The sequence below is a fragment of the Carassius gibelio genome, chromosome A21 (assembly GCF_023724105.1).
Source record: "Carassius gibelio isolate Cgi1373 ecotype wild population from Czech Republic chromosome A21, carGib1.2-hapl.c, whole genome shotgun sequence".
Taxonomy (NCBI): domain Eukaryota; kingdom Metazoa; phylum Chordata; class Actinopteri; order Cypriniformes; family Cyprinidae; genus Carassius; species Carassius gibelio.
The window spans coordinates 11,335,058-11,353,656 of NC_068391.1; the positions used below are offsets into that span (position 1 = coordinate 11,335,058).

The 18,599-nt window shown below is 37.3% G+C and overlaps 1 protein-coding gene across 1 annotated transcript; it reads right to left on the bottom strand.

Moving 5' to 3' along the window:
* Nucleotides 1–30: 30 nt before the first annotated feature.
* trpc6a (transient receptor potential cation channel, subfamily C, member 6a) lies at nt 31–18,502 on the bottom strand. Its single transcript, XM_052537301.1, has 12 exons — nt 17,450–18,502; nt 14,879–15,626; nt 13,946–14,125; nt 13,698–13,862; nt 13,148–13,364; nt 12,771–12,998; nt 12,397–12,661; nt 11,782–11,977; nt 4,267–4,467; nt 4,102–4,158; nt 3,907–3,982; nt 31–1,118 (listed from the first exon to the last, which is right to left on the bottom strand). Exons 1-12 carry the CDS (start codon nt 17,590–17,592, stop codon nt 970–972), a joined length of 2,625 nt encoding a protein of 874 aa, XP_052393261.1. The 5' UTR covers nt 17,593–18,502; the 3' UTR covers nt 31–969.
* Between the last annotated feature and the right edge of the window lie 97 nt (nt 18,503–18,599).

Here is an 18,599-nt window from a genome sequence, read left to right on the forward strand (position 1 = left end):
ATTAACTTTAAACAAAAAAAACAAAACAAAAAATCTTCCCAGGATTTAATGACAAGCTTATTTTTTTAGACTTGGACAGGTTCGATCAAAAGGCTTCGTCAACTCGGCAGCATGTGTTATTGTGTCAGCAGAGTCAGACTTTCTGGAATGTTTTGTGATGGATTTCAAAAACCGTGATTGTGACACTTTAAAGCTGCGTGCTGTAAATGTTCCTGAATTCCTCTTGTGCTTTGTTCAGCTTAACTGCAACTTTTTGAACTGATTACACGTAAAATAAAAATAAAAAAGGAAGCTGACATGCTGAAAAAGTAGGCTTTTGCAATACAGTTGATCTTGAAACAAAGAAAAATTAATAATGTGTTCCAACAGAACTTTCTGTAACTGAGGGATGATGTCGATATATCTGATAATGTGATCATGACATTTGAAATTCAATTGAACATTTATTTTTTACCAAGCAATATTACCTTATTTAATTCTGTAGGTTTATATTTTTTTCTAGACAAATTACACACACACACAATATATATATATATATATATGTACAAAAAATACAATAGTAAAATAAAAATGTAAAAGAATTAGGATTTATAATTTGTAATTTGTTTCACTAAATATTTAACATTTACTACATGCAAACTAAAACAGTTGTTTTTTTGTTTTTGTTTTCTATAAATTTTAATCCCTCAAGTAAAATTTTCGGTGTATGTGAATTATTAGAGTACTTACCGAAAAAATTAAATAAAAAATTCTTAACAGTAATTTGTGCATATATATATCTCAATAATGTATCACCAAAACAGAAACACACAATGTTTCTTCACAGTCATGGAAAGCTCAACAGCTGTTCTGTGTTCTGTTAACCCAGCAGGCCAAGGCAGAGTAGTAGTCCTTGTGCAAATTGTCTTGCTTGATAAATATGTTAATTATATGCTTCTTTAAAATAAAAATCACAGTCGCCTGACTTCTTTAATGAGACTTTAGTATCAAGCAGTCCTGAGAGAGGTTTTTTTGAAGTGTCCTCACTAGCTTTGCCAGCTCCTCCATGTTGTGTGACTTTTCCTCCAGCAGCTCATAACGAAGACTTGAAATGTCCTGCTTAATCTCCTTCAGTTCACCTGCAACACAGCAGCTTTCAGCATGAATTATGAAAAATATAAATCAGAAAATTCAGTTTGAACACATAAAGTTTTATAGTGAAAACAGACATATTTCACCCAAAAATTGTTATCTCTTACACTTTGTTCCAGGCACCTTTGATTTTAATTTTTCAGTGGTACACAACAAAATAAAACCTATTTTTTCTTACAGTGACAGTTAAAAGTGAGTACCATGAGTAAAAAGCTCTGAATAATATATATATACAGGTCCTTCTCAAAAAATTAGCATATTGTGATAAAAGTTCATTATTTTCCATAATGTAATGATAAAAATTAAACTTTCATATATTTTAGATTCATTGCACACCAACTGAAATATTTCAGATCTTTTATTGTTTTAATACTGATGATTTTGGCATACAGCTCATGAAAACCCAAAATTTCTATCTCAAAAAATTAGCATATCATGAAAAGGTTCTCTAAACGAGCTATTAACCTAATCATCTGAATCAACCAATTAACTCTAAACACCTGCAAAAGATTCCTGAGGCTTTTAAAAACTCAGGCCGGTTCATTACTCAAAACCGCAATCATGGGTAAGACTGCCGACCTGACTGCTGTCCAGAAGGACATCACTGACACCCTCAAGCGAGAGGGTAAGAAACAGAAAGAAATTTCTGAACGAATAGGCTGTTCCCAGAGTGCTGTATCAAGGCACCTCAGTGGGAAGTCTGTGGGAAGGAAAAAGTGTGGCAAAAAACGCTGCTCAACGAGTAGAGGTGACCGGACCCTGAGGAAGATTGTGGAGAAGGACCTATTCCAGACCTTGGGGGACCTGCGGAAGCAGTGGACTGAGTCTGGAGGAGAAACATCCAGAGCCACCGTGCACAGGCGTGTGTAGGAAATGGGCTACAGAGAAGCAGCACTGGACTGTTGCTCAGTGGTCCAAAGTACTTTTTTCGGATGAAAGCAAATTTTGCATGTCATTCGGAAATCAAGGTGCCAGAGTCTGGAGGAAGACTGGGGAGAAGGAAATGCCAAAATGCCTGAAGTCCAGTGTCAAGTACCCACAGACAGCGATGGTCTGGGGTGCAATGTCAGCTGCTGGTGTTGGTCCACTGTGTTTTATCAAGGGCAGGGTCAATGCAGCTAGCTATCAGGAGATTTTGGAGCACTTCATGCTTCCATCTGCTGAAAAGCTTTATGGAGATGAAGATTTCGTTTTTCAGCATGACCTGGCACCTGCTCACAGTGCCAAAACCACTGGTAAATGGTTTACTGACCATGGTATTACTGTGCTCAATTGGCCTGCCAACTCTCCTGACCTGAACCCCATAGAGAATCTGTGGGATATTGTGAAGAGAAGTTGAGAGACGCTAGACCCAACACTCTGGATGAGCTTAAGGCCGCTATCGAAGCATCCTGGGCCTCCATAACACCTCAGCAGTGCCACAGGCTGATTGCCTCCATGCCACGCCACATTGAAGCAGTCATTTCTGCAAAAGGATTCCCGACCAAGTATTGAGAGCATAACTGAACATAATTATTTAAAGGTTGACTTTTTTTGTATTAAAAACACTTTTCTTTTTTTTGGTCGGATGAAATGTGCTAATTTTTTGAGATAGGAATTTTGTGTTTTCATGAGCTGTATGCCAAAATCATCAGTATTAAAACAATAAAAGACCTGAAATATTTCAGTATGTGTGCAATGTATCTAAAATATATGAAATTTTAATATTTATCATTACATTATGGAAAATAATGAATTTACCTGTACAGCAGGTAAAATAAGTATTGAAAGTCACCATTTTTCTCAGTAAATATATTTCTAAAGGTACTGTTGACACGAAATTGTCACCAGATGTCGGTAACAACCAAAGTAATCCATACGTACAAATAAATAACATTAGAAATTAAGTTATGTGTAATAAAATGAAATGATACAGGGAAAAGTATTGAACACATGAAGAAAATGAGGTGTAAAAAGGCATGGAAAGCCAAGAAAACATCTGAAATCTATCAGTAATTAGAAAACAATCCTGCCCCTTGTCAGTGGAAATTAATATTAATTGGTTCATTCCCAACTTTGGCCTATAAAAAAGTGACTAAGGTGTCACACAAGAAACATCTCATGATGGGTAAAAGCAAAGAGCTCTCTCAAGACCTTTGCAACCTTATCATTGCAAGACACACTGATGGCATTGTTAGTTACAAAAGGATTTCTAAACTTCTCTGTTGGGGACATAATCTGGAAGTGGAAAGAACATAATTTCACCATAAACCAGCCACATCCAGTTGCTCATCAGAAGATTTCTGACAGAGGAGTGAAAAGAACTATCAGAAGAGTTGTCCAAGAGCCAAGGACCACTTGTGGAGAGCTTCAGAAAGACCTGGAATTGGCAGGTTCAGTTGTTTCAGAGAATACAATAAGTAATGCACTCAACCGCAGTGGCCTGTATTCACGCTCACCACACAAGTCTCCATTGTAAAAGTATGTTGAAGCTCGTTTAAAGTTTGCTGCACAACATTTAGACAAGCCTGTGAAATACTGAGAGAATATACTCAAATGAGACCAAAATTAAACTCTTTGGATGCCATAATACACTCCATGTTTGGAAGTCAAATGGCAAGGCGAATCAGCTCAAAAACACCATACCAACAATGAAGTTGTTACCGACAGCTGGTGAAAATTTAATGTCAACAATACCTTTTATAATATATTTACTGAGAAAAAAGGTTACATGTTCAGTACCTCTTTTACCAGTTGTATGTTTGTGAATTTTAATGAAAGTTTAAATACACTCACCTTCATTGACTTCATCACATTCTTTGTCATTTTGGGCTTTGATGATGTATCGCTTAACAAGACGCTTCATAATTTTCTATACAGATTAAATGTGGTAAAATCAATGTCAACTTGCAAAAAAAAAAAAAAAATATGAACCATATTCAGATCTATGATAAACGTAAGGTGCAGCATAAAAAATGGAAGTAAACATGCCTGATATCGACTGGGGCTAGGAGGAGATTTGTCCTGGCAAGTTTTGCTCTTTCCCAACTGAATTATGATCCAACAAATCACAAGAGCAACATAAATGGATTAGTTTATTGTGTCACATTGTGAATTTTCTTACTGTAATGCAGAATTAGAAGGGATTTCCCTCACCTCACTGAGCTCAGACCCCTTTATAATGGCTTTGTGTCTTTTGAAAATCTCCTGCAAAAGACCCTTAGCCCCCATAACCAGACCCAGAACAGATTTGGGACTGGGAACCAAGTTAAAAGGCACAGGGAGAGTCCGGCCCTCCTCGAAGTAGGTGAACCAGAGCTTGGCCCGGGCAAACTTCCACTCAACATCTGCATCATCCTGCAAAACAATAGGAAACAATAATGCTTTGAAAACTTAAAGTGACAAATGAATCAAAACAGAGATGCAGAGGTATGAGCAAAGAAAATGGTTTTGTTCAATTAAAATTAAATTAAAAAATTGGTAACACTTTACAATAACAGTACATGAATCATCATTTACTAATACCTGAATTAATAATAACTTGACTATGAACTAATGATGAGTTAAGACATGTATTAATCAAGAGCTAATGAAGAACTAACTTAACTCTGACATGAGTCATATGAAATACTGCATGAATAACACTACCTTAATTACATGTTAGTTCCTGCATGATAGTTAATGTATTAATTAACACTTTGAGAAAAACTAAACCACACATGTTCTAGAAGCAAGATGTATGAAAATGGTACAATTTATACATTTGCCACCAGCTCTGTCCTAAACATCAGTGAAAGACAGTGGATTTATTGCAATATTTACGTTTAACCTAACTCAACCAACGCACAATGATGCATTTATAATTAAAAACAATTTGATCATTCGGTTTTGAGTGATGCCACTGCTGCTGTCCTACAATAACATTAAGCAGACGCAATTTTCCAAATTAAAATCAGTTAGCTTAGAGATGCTGATTATCACTTTTGTTATGTTATGGATTGGTTTACTGTCTTTATATCAGACGTTTGTCTGGCTCTTCTTTTGGGCCACTATCTGCACTTCAAATTATCAACTTTCCTCCTACCGTTCAGTTCCTTCTCCATCCAACTACAGCCACAGGACCTCTGCTCTTCAACTTATTTACAAACCACCGAAAAGGACCAAATTCCTGACTTAGATGAGCTGAATATGGATAGAACATGTGTAATTGATAACTTTTTAAAGATGTGCCACACCAAGACAAGTCATGACATAATGATACATCAACAAGTCATGAATTCATGTTACTTTATCAGTAATTAATGATGAGTTAGTAATAATGTGCCCTCCCAAGTAAAGTCATGACATAATGATACATCAACAAGTCATGAATTCATGTTACTTTATCAGTAATTAATGATGAGTTAGTAATAATGTGCCCCCCCCCCAGTAAAGTCATGACATAATGATACATCAACAAGTCATGAATTCATGTTAGTCTATGAGCTGTTAATGATTTAGTAATGTGTAGTAATGTGAAGTCATTATCTAAATAATCTCAATTAACATCTACCAAGGAGATTCTTATTTTGCAACAGTATATCCAAGATGATTACTTCAAGATACACATTACCCAGCACTTAAAACACAGAAATTAAAAAGGCAAAATACACATTTTATTTAACAAAGCTTTTAAATATCAGTGCACCTTAAATCAATGGGACAAGTTAACAGGTATTTTACAATCAAATGTTCAGTGTGTTGTCCTCTTAACAGGAAATTGATGGTGAATATCTTTTATTAGGCACCCAAGTGTCCCCCGTTAATTTTTTTCACCAAGCCAACGAGTTCACTCTATGAGAGAGAGTTGATGTTTCAGCATGTTCTCTGTCCTATTCTCTCTTAGTCTCCATACACTTGTTTTGTATGTCAACCAAGCTCTTTCCATGTGTTGTGAGTGAGCTCCACTGTGTGGGTCTACAAACCACTAGGAATGGTTCACTGTAAAATGTTTGTAGCCCATATTGGCCGAAGCCGTCCGGTAGGCTCTCCACTCATCGGGAATAATGTTAGTTCCTTGGATGCACGTTTTGCAACTATGGGGATGAGGTGAGGTCTTGATCTTCTTTTCACAAGCCGCAAGATTGGGTGTCTGCATTTATCCCTCACACCTAGCATGCCAAACACCCATTTTTTTCACCTCCATGTTGTTGATGCTCTCCCTCGTCCATACTGTAAAAAGTTAAATATTTAATTAAAAAGAGAAATACTACAATATTATGCAATTATATTCATTTAACATGTTTACACATACAAAAGGGTGACAAATTAAAGGAAAATCTGCAGGAGCTTTATAAATGGCAAACCAAGAAGTATGAAGATGAAGAAAGTACCTCTATCCACATCCATCCATCATAAACATTGGGGGCTTTTCATTTGAACAACCCTCTACATTGTGAGTAAATCACTTGCTAATCTTCACTCTGGGCGACTAACTGATATGTAATATTAGCCAATGGGCTAATAAACTCTCAGATTTTACTCGTCAGTGTGTAAGTTGAAGGCCAAGTATAGGTTTATCACAAATATATTTTCACTTGCCGAACACACAGACTGAGCGCTTCAGAGTTTCAGGATCGATGCTATTTTCAGTTCATCTCAATGGATGCACAGCACACCTGTATTTGATGTACCATAAACTTTAGTGTAAAGGCGCACGACTCATCACTTTGGTGAAAGCAGAGAGCACGAAAGTCATATGTACACATGCAGAATTGACACATTACATGTAAATAATATTTTTTGTTTATTTTCCTGTTAAAATAACAGAGATCCTTTGGATTTTTCCTGCTTTTAAGAACTGCCAATCAAACTTTGAAAATACATTGTAACATTTTACTATTCCTTCTCTGCAGTCCGACAACAGACTCACCTGTAAATGAATACTAGCCAAGATGACAAGCTGAGTTTTGATCTCTCGAAGAGAGACCCGACTCGCACTGATCGGCTGGTTTTCTTGCCTCGATGACTTTTATGTCTGCACATCCTGTGATGGTGACAAATGTCAAAACATGGTTATGCAGACAACAGTATTTTACCTGGACTAAGAATGAATAAATTGTGGTAAAAAAAAAAAATCAAAAGCCAATGTGTTTACTACTACTGCAGAAGTAAAGCCCATTGCCAAAGCAGGAAGCTTTTGTGCAGTCTTTTCTGTAAAATGCGGTCTTTGTTTCATGTGCAAAGCTTACTACTTTTACTTTTTACCAATTATTAATTTAATATTAAATGGATAGTTTGCCCAAATAGCAAAATTATGTCATTAATAACTTACACTCGTGTTGTTCCAAACCCGTAAGACCTCCGTTTATCTTCAGTACTGCACATGTGTGATTCAGTGTGAAGCAGACACAGAGCATCTGAAATGAACTGATTCTTTTGGTGATTGATTCTGAACTGATTCTGAGCTAGTGTTATCAGCGCGGGTAAACCATAGACTGTGAAAGAACTATGGACGTAGTGTCCGTGACGTCACCCATATACTCCTCAATAGCGGTTTTGAAGCCTGCAGAGCGGGCCGTCGCCACCTTGGCAGCGCGTCACCACGCGACCCTCCCGGATATTCGAAAATGGGCAAAAAGGCGGGAGCTGATTGCTGACGCCACGCCCACCTAGCACGACGGCATTGTCAGCAGCGGCAATCCACCTGTCACTCAAGTGGCCACGCCCTTAATTATGCAGAACTTTAAGGCTTAATATAATATAAACAGCGTTATAAAAACATTCACCCCCCTCACAGTTGTCATGAAAGGCAAAATTAGCAATATAGACCAAACTCATTTTTTGAACCAGGCTGTAAACATGTTTTTTTTCTGCTGTAAAGTTGGGCAACTTTAACATGGGGAGTCTATGGGACTGACTCCCTTTTGCAGCCAGCCTCAAGCGGCCAGTCGATGAATTGCAGTTTTAGTCACTTCCTTATTGGCTTCACTAGAGAGAGTGAGAGGTTGCCGCTCGGGGTAAACCGAAGGATTGAATCAAGGACAATCATCGCCAATGACGCATTACGTCGAGCGCAAAAACCGGTGAACCGTTTTCTTCAACCGCTTTATTGAATCGAACTGTCCGAAAGAAGTACTGGTGATCCGAGAACCAATGCAACCGGTTCTTGATTCGTGAACGAGTCATTATCTGGTCGGTGTTCATCTTCAGTTCTCTCATCACAGCAGTTCACTCAGTGTACTGTTTGAGTAAATGAATTACTCTGGGATATTTGATTGTTTTAACTCAGAGGGAGTGTCTGCCACATAAAAAAAGTTAACAGCTTAATTCATTTGTGGATTAATGTGTATTGGAGACGCGAACCGTTTAAAACGATTCAGTTCGATTTGGTGAACTGGTTCAAAAACATCCGGTTACATCGAATGATTCGTTCATGAACCGGATATCACAAACTGCTGTGCTGTGAACGCGCTCACAACAGACACGGAAGAAAAGACAATGCTGAATAAAGTCGTTGTTTTTGCTATTTTTGGACAAAAATGTATTTTCGATGCTTAAAAAAAATTCTAGCTGACCCTCTGGTGTCACATCGACTACTTTGATGATTTTTTCTTGCCTTTCTGGACATGGACAGTAGACCTTACACACAGCTTCAATGGAGGGACTGAGAGCTCTCGGACTAAATTATCTTAAACTGTGTTCAGAAGATAAACGGAGGTCTTACGGGTTTGGAACAACACGAGTGTAAGTTATTAATGACATAATTTTGCTATTTGGGCAAACTATCCATTTAATATTAAATTAATAATTGGTAAAAAGTAAAAGTAGTAAGCTTTGCACATGAAACAAAGACCGCATTTTACAGAAAAGACTGCACAAAAGCTTCCTGCTTTGGCAATGGGCTTTACTTCTGCAGTAGTAGTAAACACATTGGCTTTTGATTTTTTTTTTTTACCACAATTTATTCATTCTTAGTCCAGGTAAAATACTGTTGTCTGCATAACCATGTTTTGACATTTGTCACCATCACAGGATGTGCAGACATAAAAGTCATCGAGGCAAGAAAACCAGCCGATCAGTGCGAGTCGGGTCTCTCTTCGAGAGATCAAAACTCAGCTTGTCATCTTGGCTAGTATTCATTTACAGGTGAGTCTGTTGTCGGACAGCAGAGAAGGAATAGTAAAATGTTACAATGTATTTTCAAAGTTTGATTGGCAGTTCTTAAAAGCAGGAAAAATCCAAAGGATCTCTGTTATTTTAACAGGAAAATAAACAAAAAATATTATTTACATGTAATGTGTCAATTCTGCATGTGTACATATGACTTTCGTGCTCTCTGCTTTCACCAAAGTGATGAGTCGTGCGCCTTTACACTAAAGTTTATGGTACATCAAATACAGGTGTGCTGTGCATCCATTGAGATGAACTGAAAATAGCATCGATCCTGAAACTCTGAAGCGCTCAGTCTGTGTGTTCGGCAAGTGAAAATATATTTGTGATAAACCTATACTTGGCCTTCAACTTACACACTGACGAGTAAAATCTGAGAGTTTATTAGCCCATTGGCTAATATTACATATCAGTTAGTCGCCCAGAGTGAAGATTAGCAAGTGATTTACTCACAATGTAGAGGGTTGTTCAAATGAAAAGCCCCCAATGTTTATGATGGATGGATGTGGATAGAGGTACTTTCTTCATCTTCATACTTCTTGGTTTGCCATTTATAAAGCTCCTGCAGATTTTCCTTTAATTTGTCACCCTTTTGTATGTGTAAACATGTTAAATGAATATAATTGCATAATATTGTAGTATTTCTCTTTTTAATTAAATATTTAACTTTTTACAGTATGGACGAGGGAGAGCATCAACAACATGGAGGTGAAAAAAATGGGTGTTTGGCATGCTAGGTGTGAGGGATAAATGCAGACACCCAATCTTGCGGCTTGTGAAAAGAAGATCAAGACCTCACCTCATCCCCATAGTTGCAAAACGTGCATCCAAGGAACTAACATTATTCCCGATGAGTGGAGAGCCTACCGGACGGCTTCGGCCAATATGGGCTACAAACATTTTACAGTGAACCATTCCTAGTGGTTTGTAGACCCACACAGTGGAGCTCACTCACAACACATGGAAAGAGCTTGGTTGACATACAAAACAAGTGTATGGAGACTAAGAGAGAATAGGACAGAGAACATGCTGAAACATCAACTCTCTCTCATAGAGTGAACTCGTTGGCTTGGTGAAAAAAATTAACGGGGGACACTTGGGTGCCTAATAAAAGATATTCACCATCAATTTCCTGTTAAGAGGACAACACACTGAACATTTGATTGTAAAATACCTGTTAACTTGTCCCATTGATTTAAGGTGCACTGATATTTAAAAGCTTTGTTAAATAAAATGTGTATTTTGCCTTTTTAATTTCTGTGTTTTAAGTGCTGGGTAATGTGTATCTTGAAGTAATCATCTTGGATATACTGTTGCAAAATAAGAATCTCCTTGGTAGATGTTAATTGAGATTATTTAGATAATGACTTCACATTACTACACATTACTAAATCATTAACAGCTCATAGACTAACATGAATTCATGACTTGTTGATGTATCATTATGTCATGACTTTACTGGGGGGGGGGCACATTATTACTAACTCATCATTAATTACTGATAAAGTAACATGAATTCATGACTTGTTGATGTATCATTATGTCATGACTTGTCTTGGTGTGGCACATCTTTAAAAAGTTATCAATTACACATGTTCTATCCATATTCAGCTCATCTAAGTCAGGAATTTGGTCCTTTTCGGTGGTTTGTAAATAAGTTGAAGAGCAGAGGTCCTGTGGCTGTAGTTGGATGGAGAAGGAACTGAACGGTAGGAGGAAAGTTGATAATTTGAAGTGCAGATAGTGGCCCAAAAGAAGAGCCAGACAAACGTCTGATATAAAGACAGTAAACCAATCCATAACATAACAAAAGTGATAATCAGCATCTCTAAGCTAACTGATTTTAATTTGGAAAATTGCGTCTGCTTAATGTTATTGTAGGACAGCAGCAGTGGCATCACTCAAAACCGAATGATCAAATTGTTTTTAATTATAAATGCATCATTGTGCGTTGGTTGAGTTAGGTTAAACGTAAATATTGCAATAAATCCACTGTCTTTCACTGATGTTTAGGACAGAGCTGGTGGCAAATGTATAAATTGTACCATTTTCATACATCTTGCTTCTAGAACATGTGTGGTTTAGTTTTTCTCAAAGTGTTAATTAATACATTAACTATCATGCAGGAACTAACATGTAATTAAGGTAGTGTTATTCATGCAGTATTTCATATGACTCATGTCAGAGTTAAGTTAGTTCTTCATTAGCTCTTGATTAATACATGTCTTAACTCATCATTAGTTCATAGTCAAGTTATTATTAATTCAGGTATTAGTAAATGATGATTCATGTACTGTTATTGTAAAGTGTTACCAAAAAATTAAACAGTCAAACTAATTATCCCATTCTGCGGAGATAAGGTTGTGTTTTCCATTGTATGCAAAAACTCTGGAGTGCTTCATCAGCACAAAGTCTTAAATGCAGATTTACACATTCCATTTGCTCCACTGCACAAAGATTTATTGTCAGCAAATCTTAGAATGAAATATGAAGATGTAAAACTGAGAAGACATCAAGTACCTCAATCTCCTGAAAGGAATTGTTAATCATAGCGATGAGCATGTTGAGCAGGACGATGACCACTGTGACATTGTAAACTCCATAGAGAACATAGCCAATGTTCTCGATGAACTTGTGTCCATTGTTCACGACTACTGATTTGACCTCAGAAAGGCCAAATATTGCCCAAAACAATGTTTTGAAGCTTTCCTCTACACTACAGAGATAGAGAGAGATATTTATTGATGAAGTTGTAAATTGAAGAACATTTCCTTTTCTCATAAGAAATGCATTTATTTTGCCAACTACAACATGTTTATGGATCAATTCGCTTATAATTTCATACAATTTATGTATTTAGACTACCACTCAAAAGTCTGGGGTCGACAAGATTTTTTTCAGGTTTTCGAAAGAAGACTATGGCGCACACAAAGACTGTCTTTACCTGTCTTTAGTGTCACATGATACTTCAGAAAGAATTAACCAATTAATTGATTCTTATTATTCCCCCCTTATTATAAGAATAGTAAATGATAATTCATACTTATTATTGTGTTTTTAATAGAAGCCTTGTACCAGGACAAAGATCCAAGAACAGGTCTTAATGGGCAAACTCATGACTGTATTTCTACTCACGTTGTGAAAGCTTCATTCTGTTTAGCGCCCCGGTAATATGAGTAAAGGTTGAACATTCCAATCATGAAGGCAAGGAAGACTAGAATGAAGATAATCATGAACTTGAAGATGTCCTTCACAGTTCGTCCCAAAGATATCTGCAGTGGACCAAAGCTCTCATTCGCTGGCAGGATGTACGCAATTCGAGAAAAGCTCAGGACCACTGCAATGGCGTACAAGCCCTCAGAAACTAACTGAGGATCCGATGGGAGCCAGTCGATCCGAGCTGAAAAAAACAAAGGATATTTAGCAAGATTGCTTGTACAGTATTGGGCTCTATATTGTAAGTTTGTGGAAAACTAAATCTTGCCTGACTTGAGAGGACAATCACTCACCCAACTGGAAGTATCCCACCTCAAAAGGCAAAGTTACATTGGTCAAATCAGTGTAGTGCTCATCCACATAGCGTTGAGCTGCACATGCATGCCAGAAAGCCATTATCCTTGAGATGAAGGATGCCACAAAAATGGCCAGCATTCCAAAGTCTAGCAAATTCCAAGGCTCCACCAGATATTCTCTTGGACCTTGGGACCAGATCTCCTTGCATTCTGCCCAAATCATCCCTGAGTGAAGGACATTAAATCACAGAAATGAATGTTGCAACATGCAGTCTGTCCTGGGACATGCAAATGAACTGTACAATTTGTTCTCTCAATACAGATTGTAGTAGAGTAGTAACATTTAACAAGTAGAAAATCAGTCAGAAACAAACCTATGGCCCAGGAAATGATGAGTATTTCCATCCACGTAAAGGGAGTTGTTTTCATACGAAACAGCTGTGTTGGATAGTCATGAATGGTCATATTTGGAAGCAGCTTTGTCCCATCAAAGCGATCCGCAGTATTTAAGACCAAAAGGCCAAGGAAAATAGTGAAGGAGGCCGCGTGTGCCACAAACTTAAGGAAAGGGCCACGCATGATCTTTCCCATCTGTTGGTAACAGCATGTTTTACTGATTGTGGTGTGATTGACAAAAGATTTCATGGGCTGTGGATACATTCCTCTATTGTATATTTGTACATTACTGCTTATCAGCCTGATATGCTTATCAACATTATTGTGACTCAGGATATGCTGGATATTTTAAGCACTGCTATAATTTACAACCATGGGAACAGCCTTACTGAGCAAAGATTTCAGTGAATGATTCATGTTAACGCCATTGCTTGATTCTTTAATCATGTACTGTATGTTTGCTATGCAGTATACCTGGATTTCAGCAGTGTTAGAAAGTAAACAGCATACTTGTGCGAACATACTTACCTTGCTGCATGGTGCCACCCAATAAACCATTGCTAGAAAGGGAAGTCCGACTGCAACACCTAAAACCACTAGGAACTTAATGGCGGTGGTCTGCTGCCTGAGTTCGGGCAGGTTTTCGTACCATATAGATAAGAGCTGTTGTTGACAGTTAGGATGGGCCACAAACTGTTTGGGATAAATAAATTAAAAGAAGCATTCTGAGGGAGAATTTGAGGGCAGATTATCAGAGTTCTGTTTTTTATATTTACCTTTTTCAGTTCGTACTTTATTGCGAGTTTTAAGCGAATGAGACTTGGTCGACCAGGCACTTCTAAAGTCTCATCATCTTCACCGCTCAGAATGGCTTCCACTTCCTCTGTGCTCCGACAAAGGTCCAGAAGTCCCACAACAAAGTCTTTGCATTGCATAGAAAGCTTCCTATATTCATTCTGAGAAAGATAATCATTACTAAGAACATGCAATCTTATTACATAAAAAATAGTTCAACCAAAATGAAAGTTTTGTGCGAATTCTTGTGTGGAGCGCAAACAAATCAGTATTGAAGAATGTACTGGTCATCGAGCTCAAAAATAACAGTAAATGACGATCATGAAATGAGTCCATACAACTTACAGTAACAAATTTAATTGGCTTTTCACTTATAATATTTCCCTCTACTTAATTGTCATTTCTCATGTGCAGTTTAATATTTTCAAAGAAGCAGAATAGTGATTGGTCACCTGACACACAATGGTTAATTTTAACTGGTCATGACACGTGATGTCAAACTTTAGTGAAAAATGACTTAACATTTCAGTCAGTGTAGTTATTGCTAATTGTGAAACACAAATTAAAGCAAAATATAATAAAGCAAAAATGACAAAAGTGCATGACAAAATAACAAATGTAAATTAAAATTAAAACTCAAAACAAAAATAAAAGATAAATCAAAATATGAATAAATACTACAGTCTAGAAATAATACTAAAATAATGGTTTCAGTCTGCTTAAACTGCTCATGTGTATGACTATATGTGAAATGAGTAAACTGGTGTTCACTTCTACTTTATTTACATGGAAAACAAGGACTAGTACATTCTTCGGGTTTCGAAGAATGAAGGTGATTAAATAATCGCACGATTTTCATGTTTGAGTGAACTATCGTTTTAATTGACAAACAGGCCTAGTTGACACTGCTGTACCTTAAATTCTTTTTCAATATTGGCCAAGGAAGCCAGCTCATTGCTGAGCTCAAGGGCTGCCAACACAGGATCCTCATTGGATAGAGAGAGGTACGCTGGACTGGCCAGTCCCCTGTAGGCATTGATACGTGAGCGAGAGTGGGAGAAAGAATCGTACTTTTGATGGTAATTGCAGGTGTCACAGGTACAAAAGTAGTCATGTGGCTGCTCAATGCGAGCACCCTTTCCCAGAAGAATGTGCACGATTTCATATTCGTGACAATGAGATGCTAGAATGATTGGAGTGACGTCATGTGAAAAGCGTGTGCCATCTTCATCGTATGCAAAAAAGTCATCATGCATTGGAGCCTGACTAGGACTCGCTGTAAGTCTCTTGGAGTCGGCAAAAGCTTTGTGGGTCAAAATGGCCTCGACAATTCTGGTGTAACCTTTGCTGATGGCCAACAAAAGTGCATCGCCAATACGTGACAGGTTGTCTTTCTTCAACAAGAGCTCTGTTACTTCTAAGTGCTCATTTGCCACCGCCAACTGCAATGCATTCTGGCCCATGTAGTCCACACAGTTTACATCCAGCGCAGGGATCTCCTCAAGCATTCGACGCACCACAGGTATGTTTCCATACTCGGCGGCATCAAGGAAGCGTTCCTCTACAGGGGTTAGGCTGTTGGGATGGGCATTGAACATGTAGGCTGCCCCTCGCACCGCCTGCCTTCTGCTCTTGGGTAACGCCTGTCGGGTCAGGTTCTCACTACGGTTAAAAACAGATCAAGAATTTGTACTGTGACCGAAATTTGGCAAAATGTTTTGTAATGTTATTATTCACACCACTTAAGTTACTTGGAAATCAAACAATTACCAATCTACCAAAGACTGTATTGTAATTCATTTAAAGGGTAGACCCTTTTGTTATTACTGATCAGTGCATGTTTTCTTATTAATATCTGATTTTTTTTTCCAGACATAAAAAATTAGCAAATATTCAATGCCATATGAATATCATACATATCATTGTACATAATTGTATTTGTGTATTTTTATTTAAAGGGGTCTTATGATGCGATTTCAAGTTTTCCTTTCTCTTTGGAGTGTTACAAGCTGTTCGTGAATAGATAAGAAGTGGCAAAGACTAAAGTCTCAAACCCAAAGAGATATTCTTTAAAAAAGTTAAGACTTGTCCACACTCTCCTGAAACCCCTGGTTTAAACACACCCCCACATCTCTACGTCATGATGTGGAATGTAATGGAGGCGCTGTTTCATTGCAAAGCTAATTTGTTTGCCCTTCCAAAAGAGGACACAACGAGAAATCAATGGTTAATTTGTATTTACAACACTGTTCCAGAACAGTTCAAACCAAATACTCAGATGTGTGCAGTAGTCTCTTGGGAGAGAAGACTACAATGCCAGCTGTTCCTGAAAGGAACTGTAAGCAGACAATGATGACGAGTTTTGAGCAGTGTAGAGTAGGCTTGTTGTTTGTCGTTTTTCCGATCACAAATGCAGACATGGTTTTATGTTTATGCGGGGTGATGCAACACAACACTTAAAAATACAGTATAAATCATTATAATCTGTAGTTATTGTGTCCCCAATGGATGCAACAAATGGTTCATTTGTAATGGCTTTTATTGTTATTGTCTTGTCACGCCAGTGTTCTGACTGGGACACGCATCACAGTATGGCAAGGGGCAAAACATTTCCATCAAACACTTGAGGTATTCAGCCAATCACAATACACTGGATAGCTGGCCAATCAGAGCACAGCTTGCTTTTCAGACTGATGAGCTTTATAAAAAATCAACACGTTTCAGAAAAGTGGGGCATAGAGGAGCAACAAGAATGTTCAATATTTGGAAAATAATGTGTGTGTGTGTTTTTTTTTTATTTATTTAAACTACACAAACACATTTCATTAAAAAAAATGTCATCACTAAATACCCCAAATAATGTTCTTTTTAGCAGCATCATATGACCCCTTTAACAAACAACTATATAAATATTTGGTAACACTTTAGAATAGTTAACACTTGTTAACTATTAACTACTAATCTGTATAATACAATATTGTTATATTTTATATGTAAATGTTATGTTATTGTAATGACAGTAATTTATAATTGTAAATATTGATTGTATTATATTATACCTTATATATAGTTTATGATATGTTATACACAAACATATCATTTACATGATGAATATGTTGTTGAGTAATACAAATGAGGTCTACATAAAATTATTTGTTACTGTTTCCAGTACAACTCCTAATTTATTCATGAAAATAAATACTTGTTTGATAGCATCTAGTTTTACTAAACAATGTTTTTTTTGTGTGTGTGTTTTTTTTACAAATTAATGCTAATGACTTATGCATGATATGAATCGTCAAACTTCCGTTAATAGTTTCTAATGCCTATTTAATGAAACCTGACTTTTTAAATGAGCAAACTGGTTTACAGATTTTTCAGTAAATGCTGAGTGACAGTTTCAGGTCAGGACATTGAACTACAAATTATCTTTGAAGGCAATGGCAATTAAACAGACAGTAAATACAAAACCTTGACCAACTTACCCATAGTAGTGTCCATAACTGCCATAACAGTCCTCACCAAAGTCTTCGTTCATCAATAGATTGTCTTTACTTCTGTTTCTCTTTTCAATCGTGTGATATTTTGATTGATTTCCATCCTCCAGAACAGGTCTCCTTTGATTCATAATTTCAACTGAGGCAGTTCAAGTCTGAACTGTGAATACAGTGAAGCTAACACATCCTGTTATCCAAACATCCAGCTGTGAGTGATTGAGTGTGCGCACACTGGCAAGTCACCATCTTCTACAACCCTTTGTTATGTTCCCGTTGGAGTCTTGAGATAGTGCAGAGCACAGAGGAATTCTGTCTGTTCTTTTCCACTCATTGGCTATAAATGAGGAATACAGCAATCTTCATGCTGGTTTACAAAATCTTGCTTCCATCTTATTTGATCAAACGGAATGTAGCTTAAAGCATTTAGTCCTAATTTCAGCATTAGACAGATAACAGAATCCACTGACGTTCTTGATTAGTAACATTTTCAAATATGAAGAATCACTGAAGAAACTGCAGAAGTGCCACATGCATGTCCTTCACCTTTCAAAATAACAATTTAATTATATATTCCCTTCTGTTTGTATTGGGAACGGTGATTAAAATCTGCTTTTAGCTTCAAAAATCAAAACCCAGTGACGGAGTGCAGAAGTAGAATTCCTTTGGGTCTATTTCAGCATTCCCAATAAACCTCTACATCCTGTGTGTTCATTACGAGCGCCCCGCTCTCTGTAAACTGTGGGAAACCGCTTCAGTGGAATTCCAGACTGTCCAATCATCAATGTACATTCAGCGGCAACATCACACTTTTTGATTCTCTTTATTTTGCCTCTCTCTGGCATTTTTTCTCCCACAGTCCCACATCTATGTGTGCGTGTGTGTGTGTGTGTGTGTATGTGTGTAATATACCCACATGACTGAATGTGTACGTGCTGTAGTGGTCAGTATACTGCCCACAAAAATGTGAGCCAAACCAATGGGTCAAAAGGTAACCCACACAGTAGGTCATGGGAAGCCACTGTCTTGTTTCTATTCTCATGTTGATAGGCTCTGTTACTGATGACTATCAGAGTGACTATTTTTAGACTTTTTATTATTTCCAAGGACATGTTAACTAACTGCCCTTGGCCCATGCTTG

What these genes read in the sequence shown, in the direction of transcription:
- trpc6a (XM_052537301.1), bottom strand. Translation starts at nt 17,592, where the DNA reads ATGAATCAAAGGAGACCTGTTCTGGAGGATGGAAATCAATCAAAATAT. An exon ending in ATATTGAAAAAGAATTTAAG is followed by an intron (nt 14,126 to 14,878) that starts GTACAGCAGTGT and finishes TATCTTTCTCAG; the next exon opens with AATGAATATAGGAAGCTTTC. An exon ending in AGGGGTCTGAGCTCAGTGAG is followed by an intron (nt 4,159 to 4,266) that starts GTGAGGGAAATC and finishes ATCATAATTCAG; the next exon opens with TTGGGAAAGAGCAAAACTTG.